At 36.6% G+C, this 20657-nt stretch overlaps 1 protein-coding gene across 1 annotated transcript in view; it reads left to right on the top strand.

The window, feature by feature from the left end:
* Window positions 1–20657, top strand: part of sema4gb (sema domain, immunoglobulin domain (Ig), transmembrane domain (TM) and short cytoplasmic domain, (semaphorin) 4Gb) — a 28502-nt gene that overhangs the window by 620 nt on the left and 7225 nt on the right. Inside the window, exons 2-10 of the mRNA XM_039665143.2 lie at window positions 3610–3906; window positions 14075–14226; window positions 14307–14369; window positions 14843–14941; window positions 15045–15135; window positions 15215–15328; window positions 15985–16139; window positions 18467–18642; window positions 20382–20520. Coding sequence (XP_039521077.2) covers window positions 3777–3906; window positions 14075–14226; window positions 14307–14369; window positions 14843–14941; window positions 15045–15135; window positions 15215–15328; window positions 15985–16139; window positions 18467–18642; window positions 20382–20520 — 1119 coding nt within the window. The 5' untranslated portion in view covers window positions 3610–3776. The remainder of the gene's footprint in view (window positions 1–3609; window positions 3907–14074; window positions 14227–14306; window positions 14370–14842; window positions 14942–15044; window positions 15136–15214; window positions 15329–15984; window positions 16140–18466; window positions 18643–20381; window positions 20521–20657) is intronic.

Below are 20657 nucleotides of genomic sequence, written 5' to 3'. Positions count from 1 at the left end.
ATTTTGGTAGATCTCACTTTTATTCAGAAAATTGTATGTAAAATCAAAATTTAGCATTTCAAGTCTATTCGTAAATGTAAAATTACTTTATTCTACCCTGCTCAAATAAAATTAATTATTAATAAAACTTACCTACTAAATTTTGAGCATGCATTTGATCTGTGCAGTATTTATTTGGGCCATAGGTTGGAGTGTTCATATCCTTCATTTTCCATGCTGGAATAAATGAAACCTTTAATAATTTCTCTAATAACACAAGAAAAATTGCATCTCTGTGCCAGAAGAAGAAAGAGTGGAGCAGGTTATTTCTTTAACTTGAGAAATTTCAGACAGAAAATCAGCTTTGAATCACTAATGAAAAGTGAATTCAGTGAAACTGAACAACAGTCCCCATTTTGTTTGTTTTGTTCTCATGGGGAACGTCCCATGTTTTTTTGCATGACTCTTATGGGCTTTCACAGACCTCCCCTCAGTTCAGTTAACGGATGTTGGCACAAAACCTTCCTAAGCGCTGGTGCATGACATTTCTTGCTTTGACAAGCAAGCCATGAAAACATCTTCAGAAACAGTGCCCTTGTCTTTTGATTTAATTAACCCATTAAGTATACAGATAATGCACTCATTAATGCCATCAAAGTAACCGTGTCTCTTAATCTTGTCTAGTCTAGTGCATTCTTGAATAGTTCATTCTTTCCATTACATCAAATCAGACATGTTATTTTACATACAGTATCTCAGCCTGAATGAGAAACCTTCTGCTTTTGCAGAGTGGTTAGGTTAGTGATATTAGAACGGATAACTATTTTGATACACATAATTTCAAGTAACAATAAATTATAAATTAAAACAAATGTAAGGCATTTCGGCATGCAGTAATCAATGTTTATGAGAGATATTGAAATTAGACTTCAAATACTTAAAAATATTTAGCCTGGATACCAGCCCGAACCCCGCCCACAACATTTTTTGGTCGGGAAGTTCGGTCTGGAGGACCCGATCCATTGAAGAGTAATTACATCATCACATTATCAAAGAGCACTTGGTTTGAACTGGTTTCCCGTCAAAGATGGCTGCAGCTGGAGAATTGAGATATATTCCGCAATCGTGTCTGTTGTAAAAGAAATCGACAGCGCATGATTTTAATAGACGAACAGAGAACTGCAATTAATGCATTTGTCGATCGGAAATATGTCGATCCGTCCTTCCTACAGGATTCGGCAAAAGTGTAATTTATCAGCTGGCTCTGATGGTCGCTAAGAAGATGGGATGCAATGAAAACCCTGTGATCGTTGTGGTTTTTCCTTTGGTCACACTCATGGATGACCAACTAAAAGAAGCAAGCAACACTGTTTTTTAGGAGTGTGCATGCAGTTGAGTTCTGTTGACAACTATATGCAACTATGTAGCTGACTCACTGCGTTGCTCTGATTGGTTGTTGGTCTATCCAATAGAGTGCCGAAGTTATGATGTCACTTTGTAGGCCAAAACGCGGAAGTGAGTTAGCATTTTAGTACTTCCGGTTCCCTTGCCATAAAGTCTATGGGTTTTTTAATGTTTTTTTTGCTAAATCGCCTAAAATAAGGTGTGTGGTGAACAAAGCCTCTAAATATTTTCACGTTTTGATCTATGACATAAAACACACCAGTTATAACCAATTGTGTTTTTTAAACTTTATTGTGTCTGCTTGTGTTTTTTTAACTTTATATAGGATTCAAAATTTTGGATTAACTTGTAAAGATGATCTTGATAGACAAAACGTGTAAGGGTCACAACTCTTTGTTAAACACAGATCTTTAATTTTTTGCGATTTTCCAAAACTCTATGGGGAAAATGCATAGCTTTTCGATCGAATGAACCCACGCGCCTTTAACTTCCGAGTTGTCCTACAAAGTGACGTCATCACTTTGGCATTACTGAGTGCAGAGGTTTTTTTTCCCTGGTTCGGTTAAGACGCGCCTCATAATCAAAGCTCTATGGATCAGTATCAGACTCACATTCTCACCAGAATATGAGTATGGCGAAGTCAGGCTATCAAATTGAAATACTTCAAAATATCACAACGTCTCTCAGTGCAGTCAAACTAGATTAAGTGCAGATGGCGAATTAGTGAGAGACACCATAAAATCCTACATTTGGGGGATTGGAGGTATTTCTTCACCATCTGTGGAAATGTCAGACTCGAAATATAGTATTTATATTGTTTGCCTGACAGATTGCTATATCAGAAATTATTCCTTATCTTATGACTTTTCTTGATGCTTCTGTACTAACAGAATGTGGGCCCAGTTTCACACACAGGGCTTAGATTAAGCCAGGAATCTTAAGACCTTAGTTCATTTTAGACTAGCTTAAGCCTGGTCTGTGAACTCGGGGGATAGTGTACTAGATGCAGGGAGGTAAATCCGGGTTGACTAGAAAACTGTAGCCAGGATTGGCCATGGGTTTAAGGGTTTTTACTGAAATGAATCATTCTACCAATGATAAAACTATTAGATATCATGTTTTGTGAAGGAAGGCCACTGGTAGGGAGGCTTTGAGCTGTGTCTATGATCGCTACAATATAATGCTTTTCAATTAGCATAACAGTGGCTGTAAAATATGCATTTACAGTAGGCATATGAATGGCATATTTTGATATTTGGGATGTGGCCATTGGGCTAGTTTTGTTACACATACCTGGCAATCCTGAGGCAAATGTACTTTTTCAGCATGTAATTATTTAGGATGATGTCTCGCTTGTCTTGGTGCTTATTGTAACAGCAGAGGTGTTAACGCGTATGTGTTTATAGTATACAGTATGTCGGAATAGAAGGAACCGTGTGATATGCATTAACCCAGCAGGGTTTCCAGCAAGGTACAAGAAACTGGAGCAAAGAAAAGCCATTAATATGCACTTCAATGTGCTCTATACTGGCTGCATACATTGTATCTACAGTAGATCCTCTGCATCCATATCCATTTCACTGCCACATAATGGTGCTTCTAAACAACAAACACATTTAAGTGACTTTTTTGTGACTCAGAATGTTTTAAAACTAAGTTTACCCACTAGAAATTGAATCAAAAGCTACAAAATTTGCTTTTGAGGCAGTTCTCCAGTGCCAAAAATTGTGCATCCTCCACATCAGGAATGCATGCCAGAAAAAGTTTTTACAGTAAATTACTGCCTGGACACAGTGTGAAAAAAGATTTGTATTGTTTTTATAGTAGTTCTTTCAATATTAACCATTATATTGCTATCTGATATGCATAATGTATTTGGAAAGTGAAGAAAATGGGTTTGTTGCTCTAAAATGCATCGAATGCATCAGTTGCATGATGTTCTTTCAATCCACATTTGTTAGTATGCATTTAATCAGGAGGTGTGTTCCTAGAGAAACAAATCCATGGGCTTTTTCTTGCTTGCCCAATGCTGTACCAGCTTTCATATCTCTGTAGATTTGGATAAAAGCATTTGATACAGTAGACGTGCATTGCACTATGAAATGTGAATGCATTTGTGTATGATGATGTGTTTTCTCATCAACCCATCTGCTCTTTATATGTATAAAGGAATGTATAAATGTATGAAAGGAAAAGGACTTACTCATTTTTTTCTTGCCAATGCAGCTGGAAACCTTTGACAGAGCAAGGATGAGCTAGCAGCCCATGACTGCACTGCTGGAAGCGGGAGCCTGTTGTAGTGAATCAGCATCAATTACACAACATTATCTTCAGCCGAGTTGCTGGAAGGACCTGTCTGGATCTTAGCAGAACTTCAGTGCATCCAGTTGATCATGAAGCACACCAAACCGTCAAACTTCATGCTGGTGGTGCTCGAATGCCTAATAACTGTCATTTGGGGTTTTCCATTTGGACCTGTCCTTGATATGGATGTCACCCCCAGGACAACTGTACATGTCAATGGTAAGGCTCTTTACATGTAATTCTGTGTTGTGCATCATTCAGGTCTTAATTTACCTTAATATCAGATTTCAGTGTTACGCTATGCACTTGGTATGGTTTAATAGCTTATTTTCTTATTAAAATTTGTTTCAATATTGCACATTATGATTATACATTTTACTTTTGTTTCTGGTGTGTTTTGCTTCATTCATGGGCTATGGTGAATGTGTTATGACATTGTTTTGCCTGTAGTGCTGGTGGCAATGTCAGTTCTCTGGATATAATTAAACGGCCCTTCTCACTTGTCCTGGCCTGTTCATGAGATTCGCACAGCAGATGCTGTGAGAATGTAAATTGAGGTTAGGTCACACTCACTCCTGTGAGGTTATAGTATGGTTTAGTTATCGTGTTGTGTGTGTACATAGCATACATACCCAATAGTGAATGTATCTTATTTGCAGTATATAGACTTGGGTCGTAAGATTTCTTTTGTTTTTTAAAAGAAATATTTTTTATTTTTTTCAGCAAGGATGCGTTAAATTGATCAAAAGGGAAACACACTTAGTAGTATAAAAAATACATTTTAAACAAATGCTGTTCTTTTGAACTTTCTATTCGTCAAAGTATACTTAAAAATTGTTTTTTTGCGACTTTTTATCTCACAATTCTGACTTTATAACACGCAATTGCGAGTTTACATCTGGCAATTCTGACTTTATAACACAATTGCAAGATTATATGTCGAAATTCTGACATCTTTTCTCAGAATTGTGAGATATAAACTCGCAATTGCGAGTTATCAGGCCAATTGGGGGAAAAACTAACTTTTTCCCCTCAGAATAGTTTATATCACACAATTCTGACTTCATATCTCGCAATTCTGTCTTAATATCACGCAATTCTCACTTCATATCTCGCAATTCTGACTTCATATCTCACAGTTCTGACTTTATATCTCGCAATTCTGACTTATTATCACACAATTCTGACTTAATAGCTCACAATTCTGACTTCATATCTTGCAATTCTGATTAATATCATGCAATTCTGACTTAATATCTCACAATTCTGTCTCAATATCACGCAATTATGACTTCATATCTCGCAATTCTGACTTAATATCACACAATTCTGACTTAATATCTCACAATTCTGACTTAATATCTCACAATTCCGACTTCATATCTCGCAATTCTGACTTTATATCTCGCAATTATGACTTCATATCTTGCAATTCTGAGAAATAAAGTCAGAATTGTGAGATAAAAAGTCGCAATTACCTTTTTTATTTTTCATTCTGTGGTGGAAACAAGCTTCCATAATCAGGTGACCCAATGGAGAAGAAGAAAAAAAAAAAACCTTGGGAGAACCCAGGCTCAGTCAGGGGCCAGTTCTCCTCCGAACGGCCTCCCCGATGCTCCTAAATCCATCACAGATTGTTGTCTTTTTTCTTAATGATAAGTGTGTGTTTATCACCACAGACTCACACCACCGTTTAAGCCAATTTAGCTATTTCTGTCCAGTCGGAGTACTTGAACAAATAGATCGATGTTTTGAAAGTGCTCACAGAGCCAGTGTTCACATTTTTAGGTGGAATCAATCAGCCTAGGAATAACTTCTAGTAGTCTACATGAATACAAAGCCTTTTTAATCATCTTAAAATTATGTACGTCAGTTTTTTACTTCATTGCATATAAGATAATTGATGACTGAGTATGTTATGACATATTTTATACAACTTTACCCACTCAGCTACTTAAACTGAAGTGTTGCTAAAGATTGCTGCTTCACAAAACCATTTGTGCTCAGACACTGCAGATCTTGTTCGTGTATTTTTGCCTCCATTATTGTATTTTTCTCCTTGCCCTGATTGACTCTAGTCCTTGACCTATATGTGGGCTCTCTTGGGATGAGAAGGAGAGCTGGAGCATTCACAGAGAGAAGGGAGAGTAGAAATAAATGTAGGAGGAGCATTATTTCTCTGCTAAAAAATCACGGTATGTTTTGCGAGTATGTTAACATTTTTAATTAAAAAGCATATTTTGAGGGTGTAACACAACGTGCTATCTTGCTTTAATGGTTTGCTGTAGTGGCTTTGAGTACATTGAGTGTTTTCTTTTTATCTTCAGGTCATTGGGTTCATGGTTGTCTGGTTTTTGTGCTTAGCAGACCTGAAGTAATGCTGAAATGAAATATGTATACATGTGTAATTCGTCTGGGGTAGCAGGACAAGGGGAAAAGTGCATCTGGGGTCTTTAGAGGCAAAGTCTATCTCTGACTTTGTGTGTCTGTATATTGATTGTCTAAAGACATTGAGATGTTATACAGTAATTTAGTTGAAATCATTGTAGTCATTAAAATGCTATGCTTGTGTATAAATATATCCTCCTTATCCAGCTATCACGAGAGACATGGAAAAAGTCATGGAAATTCGTCGGTCAAAAGGTGTGGGTGGTTTCTGTTGAACGTCTGATAGAAAGAATCACAGTATGAGAGTTGTCGTGTAAGGTCAGGGAGCTTGTAGAAAAGAGCTGTATCTCTATTTACTGTTCAGCTAGCAAGGTAACATTTCTTAAAAACACTAAAGATAGCCTACACATCTAATGTTCACTTTTTTGTTTTCGACATGCTATAAGAGTAATCGCTCTCCTCTGAGACCAATCAAAAGGTAGTCTTGATTCTTGATAATCCAAACCCACAGAATCCAGCCCTCTGATGGAGGGGGTTTTATCTGTGTGGGGGTTGCTGTTGTCTTGGTGACAGGATTTGAGCTGTGGCATCTTCTTACTTCTTTTAGTACAGAAATAATAGCAATATTAAACATATATTGGTGTGTCTCAGATTTATTTTATTGTTCTAGTAGAGGATTAATTTGGTTTGTGTTCCCCCACATATGCTTCCTCAATATTGAGGCCATTTTTAAAACCAGTTTTGATTTTCTCTCCAACAAAAAATTACATTTCCTTTCCTAAAAACAACATTTAAAATGACACTCATGACACTTTTCAAATTCTTATTGTATTTTACATTGTGTCATAAAATAACACAGCTATTTGTTTTTGTTTTTTTTCATATAGTTTCTTGTTCCAATATTTTTTAGGTGAGTTCTGTTTATTTGCATGCCAACACCAAATTAAACTGCCACGTTATTTTTTAAAACTCATCTTGAGACCCCTGCAATCTGTTATTATTATCTTATTTTTTATTTCTGTTGCATCTCAGTTTGTAAATAGCTCCGCCCACTGTGAAAGCTCATTGGTCCAGAATTCCAGATTAGCTGTGATGGACAGCATTTTCACTTTCAGTGCAGTCAGATTACTAATGATTGGGAATTTGGTTCATGTTTGGTTTGGACTCTGAACTCTCAGTGGTTGCCACATGGTTGATGATCAGTTCAATGCCAAGAACTGGAAACAATCAATGACGATTATTGATTTTTGGGAAAGATGTTTATCAAAAGGTTGCTGGAGCAGAACTGAAGTTGAAAAGAGTCAAGTTACATTTAATCAAGTTTGTATAGTTAACCATAAACATTTTTTTTAAATATAAAACTCAAATTTGTTTTGACTAATGTCAATTTAACAGCCTGTGCAAAATGTTTGGGATCCTATTACATGGTTTTGGTACATAATACAATGCAGATCTCTATCAGTGTTCGTGTGTACATTATTAAAGCAGTATTTTGTAGTACTGTGAGATGTGCTGCTAATGGGGTTGAATATATTTTGTAATCCTGGCGAAGCTTGACCGTGGTTGTTTAATGTTGATCACGTCTAGAGCTGACTGTTCTCACTCGGCAGTGTCAGTATTTATTTTGTCAGAGCTTGCCCCCTAGCAAACAGGATTCCGATTGGACACATGAACACCACTGCTGCCCGCCCAAGTTTGTTTGGACCAGGGTTGGTGTGAGTCAACAGTCAAGTCACACACAAGAAAATGCTATGAAAATAGATTTGTTTGTAGCATGAGGTGAGAGCTACAATACTTACCTGTCTTGTAGTGTGTCCTTGGGCAATTTACACAGACACCCACACACATTCATAAATATGTTATATATATTTAAGAAAGAATTCTATGTGTGTGTGTACTTAAAGGGGTAGTTCATCCAAAAATGACATTTCTGTTATCATTTACTCACCCTCAAGTTTTTCAAAACCGGCATGAATTTATTTCTTCTGCGAGAAGATATGAGTATCCAAACAGTCGATGGGCCCCATTGACTTCCATAGTATGAAAATAAAAATACAATGGAAGTCAATGGGGTTTGCAACAGGCAGGTTTGGAGCAATCTAAAGGGTATCCCTTTAAAACCTGTCAGTCAACATTATAGCGCCGTCCTCAGGGTAACACAGCCTCTGCCAAAAATGTGTCTGCATGTGTTAGAGATTAGAATACCGGTAATAAAAAGATACGTACAAAATGTTTATTATAAACTACTGCCCTACCTAAATTTATGGTCAGGAGCCGCTACTGCTCAAACATTCTCTAATATGAGAAGATTATGCTCTTAGTGCTCATAGTTCATACAGACACACACAGCATGTGTGTGCACAATTTGCATATTACAGGCTTGGCACAAAGTTTGTGTGGTTGAAACTTGGTTCCAATCCTATAGGGAACAGTAAACAAACCGCACACACACACACACACACACTGCTAGAACACAACAGGAGGCCTTGGGCGCTGTGTTGACTCTACTTATGGATTTGTTCCCTCAGTGTTAGACTGGTGTGGTAGGGCAGTTAGTGTACTTATCTAGCAGCCAACGGGCTATTTTTAATTAGACCCATGATTGCGATAATGTTGTTATTCCATAACAGGTCCAAAAGAAAGTGTTGTGATCATCATTGAGTGTTACAAATAATTTGATGCAAATGTATTTAATTGACGCACATGCATGTCATGTTATTGTAATTTCATTTGTTGAGCCTATGTATGAACCGTCTTCCTGGTCTCCTAATTTTAAACCGAAATAAATGCAAATAGCCTAAAAAAATAAATATCTTAAATGTATTGTTTATTGAGATTTACACTTTAAATAGAAATGTATTGTTAAAGAAATTTCTTAACACAAAATAATGACAGCAATAGCAAGCTGTTATTGTCATTCCAATGTTTGATTTTTAGCTTTAAACAGGTACTTTAGGCCATTTTTTTTATTAATTATAATACATTTTATTTGTATAGCACCTTTTATACAATGTGAGGGACCAAGCTGGCTGGCATGAGGAGTCAAAAAGTATATTTTCAAAAATATGATTTTGAAAAAAATTAAACAACAAAAAAAAACTATTTCACAAAAAGTTCTGGGCCCATAAAAGAAAGAAAAACAGAAAGTTCTGGGCCCATAAAAGAGGTCAACTAAACAGAGCTCAGGTAGCATACCCTTAACATAGGATGAACAAAACAAAAACAGACCTACAGTATCTAAACTGAGGCATGGGGAAACATAGTGGCTGATCAGGCCATTCTGACACAAAAGGTAGGCAAACACATAGTATATAAACAAACCACAATAATTACAACACATGTCAAACCAACGCTACCTTATATGAACTAAGAACAAATCAATCAAATAAATCATAACAAAGTATAAATAGCAAAGAAAAAGAACAAAAAAACTCAAAAAATGTAATACTCTGCCACCCCCATGAAATGGGCATACATGGTGCGGTCCAATTAGCCATTCCCCTACTTAAACAGCTGAGAGTCAGTCGCAAATCCTTTTGCCTGTCACACAGCCGGAGACCCCCAACAGCAACTCCTGGTAACTGGTAACTCAAAAAGAAAAGGTATTAACTTCACAGAACGTAACTTAAAGATAATGAACCTGAAATGAGATAAATTGACAAAGTTAACTATGTGTGCACCCAAACAGAAAAACAAGTCAAATAACTAATAAAACTGTTTTTAAAACTAAAGTATGTGTATGTGTCCAGTTATTTGTTTTGTACAATTTGTAATGTGCTCAAAACAAATGAAATTTACCACCGTGAGTTGAAGTTTCCATGTGTGGCTGCTAGTGCAGCCATCACAATAAGAAATGCAGCTTTAAAGTGCTTCACAAACAAAAAGCATTACAATAAGCACAAAAACCAGTCAAAAAACATAATTAATCTAAAATCAGATTATATATGAAATCCACTATAGACCATTTCACAAGATGTAAACAACACTGGTCCAGAAGCACTTCCTGTTTCAGTTTTTTAACACTACATAAAAGCTGGGATAAAATACAACCAACAGAACATTTAAAACTGAATCAAAAAGTTAAACAAACATCTTTAAGATGTTTTCTTTACATGTGAAATAAAGAAAACGATTACAAACTGAAACAGGAAGTGCTTCTGGACCAATGTTTACATCTTGTGAAATGGTCTATAATGATGATGAGGAGTATAAAATTTGCATACAGTGATATTGTATACCCTATATCAACTTCCTCGCTCTACATTATCCTGCTTATTACATGGCTACCTACCAAATAAATCAATAATTTGACACAAAATATTGATTTAAAAATGAGCTCATTGATTTAAAGGAATTTATCCTCCAGAGTGAACAGAATTGTGTCCATGGCAACACGCTGTTTTTCATGGCAACGGTGTATTATACTTATCAGCGGTCTGTTATCAAGAAATAAAACAGACCACATTCTACATAAATTCAACCAAGCCATGTAATAGAGCAATATTGGTATGGCTGCGGATGTGTGTGTATGAGTGTCTGTGTGCGTAAATGGTCCAAGGACACACAATGTGCTTTGAGCTCAGAGGCTTTTGTGTGATCTTTCAGTTTATCAGCTCGGCACTCATCACTGAGACACAAGGATTAACTACACACACAGAATGTCGTCACTTTGCCTGAGGTCTTAAATCGTGTTTACATAACTTAATATTTTCTTTCCTGTTATGAATAATATTAGCTTCTGGCCCTCCCACACGCACAGCAACCCGGAGGTCTGTTCCGACCTTTCTTTGATTGACAGTTTAGATCCCTATGGCCTTGACTTTTAGGGTTACTGCCAATCATCCTCACACTAGCTCAAACACAGACCAGTATTGCTTGTTTTGATTTGTTAACAGTTAATAGTTATAAAGTACTATTGACGCAACTGAAATGTGTATCTCTAAGCATTGTCATATGAACAACCAGTCAGTAACTACTGATTTAAGTCTCAGATGTACTTGTTTGATTTACTAAAAGAACTGGATCACATGAGTCATTTGTTAGGAAAGTGGACTACACTTTTGTGTTTTTAATGCATTAAAAAGAATTGTTTCACAAGAGGCATTTGCTCTGGAGTTGTATTATGCATTTGATTCACTATATATGAACAAGCTCACAAGAGTCACTCGTTTGGGAATTGGACTAACACTGGTTGGATGGTATGCTTTTGATTCACCAAAAAAAACCATTTGCTACACTGTTTGCTCTGTTTGCTTTTAGTTCTTTAAAAAGAACTGTTTCATAGGAGTCATTCTCTCAAGGAATTAGAATAAACTGGTTGTTCTGTATGCTTTTGATTCACCAAAAAGAACCGGCTCACAAGAGTCATTTATTCTGCAATCAGATTACACGGGTTTTGATTCACTAAAAAAAAAAAATGGCTTAATAAGTCATTGGCTCAGGAATTGGGATAAACTTGTTGCTTTGTATTCTTTTGATTCAATCCAAAAAAAAAAAAAAGACTCATAAGAGTCATTAATTTGGGAATCGAACTACACTGGTTGCTCTGCATGCTTTTGATTCACCAAAAAGAACTAATTCAGAGTAATTTTTTTCTATAACCGGAATACAATGGTCATACGGTGGTCAGTCTTTCTGTTTTGTGTTGAAAATAGTGGTGTATTTTAGTGTGCGCTTCATCCGCATCAGCAAAACAATGAAGGCGTGAGTGAGAACCATAGACGGAAATAGCTTTCAGTTTCCAACATTAATGAGTTAAGATATTCTAAGATATTGAATATTGCTAAGATATTCTGAATGTTTTAGTATGTGTGATTGCTTACTGACATGATTGGATGGACCAATTCATGATTTCTTACACAGCTTTTAACACTTTTAAACTACAATATACATTTTTTTTTTTTTACTTGTCTCAAAAATATGATGGGGCACAAATCACTTTAAAATTCTGATTCCGAGCCCCTTATATTCCATGCTTGGATACTGGATGTACCGTATATTGTTGCCGATGTATGTAGACTTTAGCACCGTGTATGGGGGGCTGGGTGTTTTGAGAGATAGGGGAAGTGCACTTGAGGGGTTGATATCTGGCCTAATACTGCCAAGTCTCATCAGTATAGCCCACCGTCTCTCAGTATGGGGCAGAAAATCTCAGCGTGGTGTTGTAGATGGGCAAAACAAATCCTTTTCTCTTCAGAATGTGTTTGGGTTTACTTTATGCCCTTACTTTGAGGAGGCAGACCACCCAAATAAGTCAATGGTGTTTTAATATTTTAGAGGGACACTTAATCATTGTACATAAAAACAGAAGGTGCTTAATCCACTACTCTTTTACAACACCAATTTGCTTTCTCTTTCCCTCTCTCTTTTTATTGTGCCGACAATCTTTTTTACAGTGAAGTTATTATTAATCTTATTAATGTGACAAGGCATGTGGTGGTATCAAATTTTCATGTTGCGACAATTGCAGAAGCTTTTATCACGGTATATGGTATTATATCATGATATTGAAATAAGCTGCAAAAAGTGTTGTCATACTATAACAGGTTTAATAACTTTTTTCTTATAATGCATAAATAAGCATAGAACGGTTACAAACAGTTTAAACACTTTTGCTGATAATTTACTCACCCCCATGTCATCCAAGATGTCCATGTCTTTCTTTCTTCAGTCGAAAAGAAATTAAGGTTTTTTATGAAAACATTCCTGGATTTTTCGCACTTTACTGGGCACCAAATGGTTCAAGGTCCAAAAGACAGTTTCAGTGCAAACTGTTCAAATGGCTTTAAACGATTCCAGACAATCAATAAGGGTCTTATCAAGCGAAACGATCGCTCATTTTAAAGAAAATAACAAAGTTTAAGTTTTATAAGCTCAAATGCTTGCCTTGCTCTGTTCTGTGTGACTCTTCTGTTCGAACTCGTTCATCAAAATGAACAAAGCTTTTTCCGAGTCAATTCGTTCATTTGGTTCATTGAAAAGATTTGTTCATTTTGATAAACGAGTTCGAACAGGAGAGTCACGAACATGCATCACATTTTCACACATATTATTCTTTGTTAATGTTAGTTTACTAACTTTTAGTTCATGTTAGCTCAGGTCCATTAAATAATACAGTTATAGCTTCTGATTTTAATAAGGTTTTATTAAATCTTGAAATGTATTAAAATTATTAAATGCTTTAGAAGTATTTTTAATTGTCAGTTTATGTTAAAGGGATAGGCTAGTTCACCCAAAAAATTTCTCCGTAGGAAAAGAAAAATACTATGATAGTCAATGGGGCCCAAGATCTGCTTGGTTACAAACATTCTTCCAAAAATCACGTTCGAACCAGACCGGGTAGGGAGGTGCTATAAATGTAAAATATGTGAAAAATAATGTGTTTTTTGAACAATCAAGCATGAAAGCATATTCAAGTATACCCAAAAAACAAATTCAAGACTTTGTAAAAGTAGGATCCCTTTACTGTTCAGAAATAGAAAATAGCACAGCTGCTTTGTTTAATGGGGTTTATTGGTTTATCTGCTTTATTTTCATTCATCGTCTCTTTCACTCGTTCTTCGCTGAGTTGAGCATTTTAACTAGTTGATGGGGAAAATATTCTTAAAATGCAGTGAAAAATCTGAATAATTCATGACGAATAATTTTTCACTCTGTTTTAAAGTGCCCATAAAGTTTGATTATTGTGATATATCGCATTACTGTACTAAATGTGAAATAGTTTTGCCACATCAATGCAAATCATGCCATATATTCTCTTCCTCTCTCACCCGCAAAGATTGAATTATTCTATTTTCATGGTCATTTTTTCTTTGTTGCCTTTCAGTTTATTCATAGTTTATGCTGAGAATTCAGCTTTCCGTCCATTAATTTCAGTTAAAAAGTTTTCCAATAAATGAAAGAAGAGTGTGTAGAGCTATGGCTTAGTCTCTATGCTGTTGACACAATTTAGTCATGTTTGTCCCTGTTTTTCTAACTGGGTCTCTCCGTGTGTTTTCAGGGCTGCTGGGTTGTAATCATTTCCGTGGAGCTGCAATCAACTACAGCTCTCTGTTACTGGAGGATGGGCCTGGCTTGCTGTATGTTGGAGCCAGAGAGGCCATTTACAAACTGGACACCGCCAACATCTCTGATACCAATATCTCTTTTTCGGTGGGTTCTGTCTCAGTCACATTAAGTTTCTATATGTTTCATGCAAATCCTAATAGTTGTTGTCCATATCTGTATAACAGCTGGACTGGGCAGCATCTGCTGAACAGAAGAGGCAGTGCCTGAGCAAAGGAAAGAACAATCTGGTATGTCCATTCTTGTTGTGTAGAATATCCTTAAATCCCATAGCTCAACTCAAATTATGTGCTGATTCCCAGGGAACAAATACTGGTAAAATGTAATGCTGAAGTTTCTTCCAAATGTATACAGTATACAAATATATCGTTTTTTGTGATATACCATGCAACCACATGTTCAAAAGTTCAAAAGTTGAGTGTCAATTCTTGTGTGCAGACAAAACTAAACAAAGTGCACATTGGTTTTCATCACAAAGTCAAAATTAATGGTGGTTCTGATGTTAAGAGGCGGGTGGCATGAATATAATAAGAAATGCTGTTTAAGAATGTAAGCTGGAATGTAAGAAAATGTTCTTTATAATAGTATTTCATTGACAAATTAGTTTTATTTTTATACGTCACCTTATGGTACTGCATAATGTACCTGTATTTTTGGAAAATTCAAAGTGTTTTACATTAATTTCTTGCTTGTTCCGTCAAAGACTGAATGCTACAATCACGTGCGATTCCTGGACCGATACAACGACACTCACCTGTACACCTGCGGGACGCATGCCTTCAGACCACGCTGTGCTTACATAGTGAGATGTTTACTGCTCTCATTCTGTCCGTCATATTGCAAAGGAATTATTATTGTAAATGTTTTATGTTCTGCTATAAGAATATCTCCCTGTTTTTGGTCAGGATGTGGCACGCTTCACCTTTGTGCGTTTTGAGGAGGGAAAGGATAAATGTCCTTATGACCCTACAAAGAGCTACACTGGATTTATAATAGGTACATCATTTGGATTCATAACGCGCATGTTCCTTCTTCTTTTTTTCTTATTTCGGTTGACTATAATTTGCCTTTGCAGATGGTGAGATGTATTCTGCATCTCAGTATGAGTTTCGTGACATCCCTGATATACGGCGCAACTTTCCTTTCCCAAATTTGCGGACAGACGATTCTCCAACAAGATGGCTGCTGGGTTGGTTGAATTTTTTATGTTTTAAATAATTAAAACAAAATAAACGAGTCACAGAAGTTATTCCTCCAGTAATTCCTCCACTTAGCTCCTTAGCAGTTTTTGGTTTGTCTTTATGCGCCGCTACACTCTGTATCACCCAGAAGAAGCACAAAAGTTATGAAAAATAAAGACTAATTAAAATGCGACATCAAATAAAGCATTTAGAAATCCCAAAGTATTATCAGTGTATTTTCTTCACCGTGTCAGACCGGAACTCCGGTTGTTAGATGACATTCAGGATGACATCTGACAGATGTGAACGCGATAACTCCTTGTTGTGACAAATACATTGGATAAATTCCCCTCAGAGAAGAAAGTACATGGATTGTACTTACCCTTTAATGCAAATGAACTCGTTGTATCAACTGTCAGAATCAAAAAGTCTGATTGCTTAGAGAAGTAATAGCACGTCTACCTTAGAAAGCATCACTAATAATTCAATACTTTTAGGCAAACGTTTTCTATTCAATAAAAAAGTAAGAAATATCATTAAAAGTAACAGTACATCCCATAAGATTCACTATTTTTAATCAATAAACAGTGTACTTTGAAACTTCTCTCCGACACAATAAGATCTGTAGGGCTCATAATTGGTCCATTGTGATGTTTTTTTTCAGAGTCAGATTTTGTCGGCTCAGCTTTACTCAGAGAGAGCATCAACAGCTCCATCGGGGATGATGACAAACTCTACTTCTTCTTCACGGAGAGGAACACGGAACCGACGGCTTACTCCAGCCAGACCAAAGTGGCCAGGGTGGCCCGTGTGTGTAAAGTAAGAGCTGAGTTCGGGATTTATGATCTGTATTTTTCAAATCTGGTTTTAAAACTTTATGGTTTTAAAACATTAACAAACCATTTTCACTCCTATGTACAGACTTCTAAGTACAGTCCATGACAGCGCCAGCCTGACCGGTTCTATGGTTTTGCTGCTGTTGCCGGGCAGATAAAGCCCCACTACCCAAACTAGCTCTCTCACTCGCTTTCTTTCTCCCACATATGCTCTCCCACCTGCATTATTCTCATCTCATTTAGCATCTTCATTCTGCTCGGATAAACAACCCAACAGTTATATCTTCATTTATTTCATGCCTGCATTCACTCTGCAGCTAACTCTTCACAGCTCTGGGAAGCAGGTCAGGTCCCTTACTGTTTGACTTACTGAGTTAGGAAGGAAAGAAGCTCCAGTCCAAAGTAGGCCACACTACACACACACACACACACACGCTCATACACACGATTAAACACATGTACTTGTACACATACACTACTGTTCAAAAGTTTGAGGTCGGAAAGATTTTTGAATATTTTTGAAAGTCTCACCAAGCATTTATTTGATCACAAATACAGTACAAAAATAGTGAAAAAATATATTATGAAATATTTAACACAGTCTCATCCCAAGAAGTCATATAACTGACGTCTTGGGACATCTTTTGACCATACGTCAACATCCACCTTTTTAGGGTACCCTTAAACGTCGGTTATACGATCCCGGGCCGTCTTTAAGTCTTACTGACCCCAACTTTAACAGTAACATATACGAATATTCAAGATAACTTATTCAAAATGTTTTAGTAACTAGTTCCACAGTCTTTTAAAGTTAAGCAACTCAATAAAATTCATTTTCTTACTCTAAACTTTAAATACATGGGTTACTTGTATTTAAATCAATAAATGGCTTTCTTAAGACTTTAAACAGATTGGGTTAAATACTCCAATCCAACCCCAATAAACAAAGTTTTGATCTATTTTCACCAATTTTCTAGATGTTGGTTCAATATTAGTCAAATTTGTCTTCTAAGTGTAGACAACTTTTACTTATTAAACTATAAAAAATCTTGTTGTGTTCAGTGGGTGAGAAATTATTTTAATTAAGCAGGCTCTAAGTCTACCAAGGGCAACACTAAACAACTTTGCACAAAACAACAATATAAGTTCAACAAAAGTAATTACTACTGCAACCTCTATTAATGTTAAGTAGTGTCACCATGCTTTGAAACAAATACAACATTAAAATGTTAATTCACAAGGGATTATGGATGTTTCATCAGCCTCAAAGTTTATAGTGAAAGTTCACAAAATTGATATTTGCATAAGGTACCATATAGTAAACATTGCATTACAGTGATTTTGACGAACAGGGGGGTGGGGGTTCTATTTTGCCCCAGAAGTCTTCCTCAGGACAGAGTATTATTTAGTGATCATACTGAGCATGCTCAGGCGTCATCATAAGCATTATACATTCTCACTGTTGTTTTCCTACATTTCAATTACAATATAGTTTGTACACCAAATTGGAAGTTGCATTTTTTTTAAATTAATACAATTCAAACCCATGACTGTATTACTGTTCATTTGGATCTTATGGGAAAAGTTATTTTCAGTGACACAAAAATCTGATACTTATATCATGTGACAGCATTGCTGATAACTTTTATAATGGAGAAACCGTACAAGTATCCATTTTCTTTTCCTCTCTGCCATTTATTTGAGCCATCTCAGTTCTGGTCTTTCTTCGTCTCGAATTAATGTGAACTGACACCACAATTAGCCTGAAGATCCTCGTGTTACTTCTTGAGCCTGATGCTGCCTGTTTCTGAGCAGAATGCTGTTAGCACATTTAGGACAGCTTTTTTGTGCCCACAACTGTGTCATTTCAAGCTAAATGTTTAATTCAGGAGTTTAACATAGCAGATCTTGGTGCATTTGGCTGTAAACTACTCTCAAGGGTATATGTGAATAATGCAAAAAGACATGAGCTAGGTGGGTAGAAAGCTAGAAAAGAATGAAAATATGATTTTCCCATTTCAATGTACCTCTGATTTGTTACATAATCATAATTTGTCATTTAAACTCAATTGTCACATCCCATTAGATTGTAAGATGGGGTGATATTATGTTTGTTATTTGTTCATATTTTTACTGCTACTTTAGTGTGACTCATGCCCCTGAGGAAACTGTCTTCAAAGAACTACAGACTACACATAATATGTATATTGTGTCACTGAGTTAATAAAAATGAGCAACACGGTTTTTGTTTTTTTGTGTGTGTGTAATTGGTGATTTTCACATCAGTGGTTTTTTGTTTCTTGTTCGCAGGGGGACATTGGAGGGCAGAGGACTCTTCAGAGGAAGTGGACGTCCTTTCTCAAGGCCAGGCTGGTGTGCGCCATCCCTGATTATGAGCTTCAATTCAACATCCTGCGCAGCGTGTTTGTCGTTGAGGGAAGAAACGTACACGACAGTGTCTTCTATGGCATTTTTGGACTTGAGTGGTGAGAAAATTCACTTAGACAGAATGTAAGATATGATTGTGAACGGAATTGAGAACAGAATTCAGTTCCTGAATTTAAATTAGGGTAGCAAACAGGATGCAGAATTGTAATTTAAATTTAAACGCAAGGATGATAGATAGATAGATAGATAGATAGATAGATAGATAGATAGATAGATAGATAGATAGATAGATAGATAGGTGACAATTTTTACTCAATTGTATATGCATTTCGTAGTTTCAGCTTGTTTTTCTTCATCAGTAACTCTGGCACCACATTTTATATCAAATTTAAGACTGCAGTTAAACATAAGCCTTCAGTTTTAAAGGGTTGAATGTTTTAGTCTATGAGAGAGGGTTGCTGCAGTCTCATTAAATGTGATATGAACAGAAGCAGCATTAATCTTCTAGCATGTGACCCTGTTCTCTTCGTTCTCCGAGGTTTTTTGACTGAAGGATTTTAGCATGAGAGCCCATCTCTAAATATCCCCTTGTGCTTTCCTCGCTAGAGCAGGGATACTCACAATAGGCCACAGGGCACTGGGCCAGTATTTGAATTGGGAGAATTGAAAGAGGGAGATAGAGTGCATGCAGACTCATGCTATATTAAAGCTGCAATCCGTAGCTTTTTTGGGGTTAAAAATGATCCAAAATATATATCTGAGAAGAGACATAACCTTCCAGTGTTCAAAACTCTCTGCTTGCCTTAGCTTGATTCAAAGCGGTAAGCTTGTAATAATGTTTTTAAAGTACAGTGGCACTGGTGAAGTTCCGCGGGAGATTCGAGCATGTCTTTGCTAGCACGTCATTACATCACATCTGTAGACATAAAGAAGGAGTCTCAGCTAGTATAATCTATATTGCGTGTGAGGATGCTGGAGGTGGAGATCTATAACTTTGTTCACAGCACTTGATATAATTAAACTTATCAATTTGATGGCGGTTCCAGAAAGGTTAAAACGACAATCACCAGTGACAACAGATTCACCCGCTGTAAAATGCAAAAGACTTCGTTCGGACTTCGGAGTGGGCACAGAAAAAAAGAGACTGCAACTGGACCCATGCGAAAACAAGGATACATATCAGAAGGACATTACATATAGTCACGCAATGCTGACATTGTTAAAATTAAAGGGATAGTTCACTTTGAAATTAATTTTTGGTATGTTTTAGCTTACCTCAAGGGCATCCACCAAGATGTAGGTGTCTTTGTTTCCACAGTATTTTCAATTTAGATTTTTTCGGTCAAACCGTTGTCTATCAGTCATATAATGCAGGTTTAGGGGGTCCACCCTGGGTTCAACCTCAAAGAGCATGGTCAGAGAAGTCAAAATTAAACATGATTGAATGACTCGGAAATGTAAGTCCACATTGATGGCCTAAGACACGAAACAAGCGGTTTGTGTGAGAAAACGAACAGTATTTATATCGTTTTTACCTCTTGTAACCACAGCCATGTCTAACTGATCTGAAGGCACGGGCGCTTCGGTCTGCGCATGATCGCTTGCGTATGTACGTCACTCATTGTTTACACAGAGATTTCAGAAGTTTTACTTTTCACTGTGAAATCAGGAAATCACAATGGAAGACGATTTCGATCTAAATATGTTTAGTGAAAGGTAAAACTTCCGAAATGAGGAATACCATTAGGGATTCTTAAGCAATAAGATGAGCATTGACAGATTTGCATTAAAACAAAATTCCAATCTCTCCCTCTTTCTTACTCTTTCTCATTGCCAGGAGAAATGTTAAAATGTCTGCAGTGTGTCAGTATTCACTCAGAGATGTTCAGACAGCTTTTGATGGGCCTTACATGGAACTACAGGAATCCAAATGGAGCGAGTACACCGGAAAAGTTCCAGAGCCGAGGCCTGGCTCGGTGAGATGCAATTCATCAAAATGGTCCTATAAACTGTCCCCTTCTAGTATGATAGTTATACTAAATCAGTAAGACAGCGCTTTGGGTATATTGGAGCGCTTGTATCACTCTTATGTGAAATGTTATATAACAGTGCC

Source organism: Pimephales promelas, chromosome 17 (assembly GCF_988280905.1).
Source record: "Pimephales promelas chromosome 17, fPimPro1.hap1.1, whole genome shotgun sequence".
NCBI lineage: Eukaryota > Metazoa > Chordata > Actinopteri > Cypriniformes > Leuciscidae > Pimephales > Pimephales promelas.
Note: the sequence above shows the minus strand (reverse complement) of the source record. Positions and strands in the feature narration are given on the sequence as shown.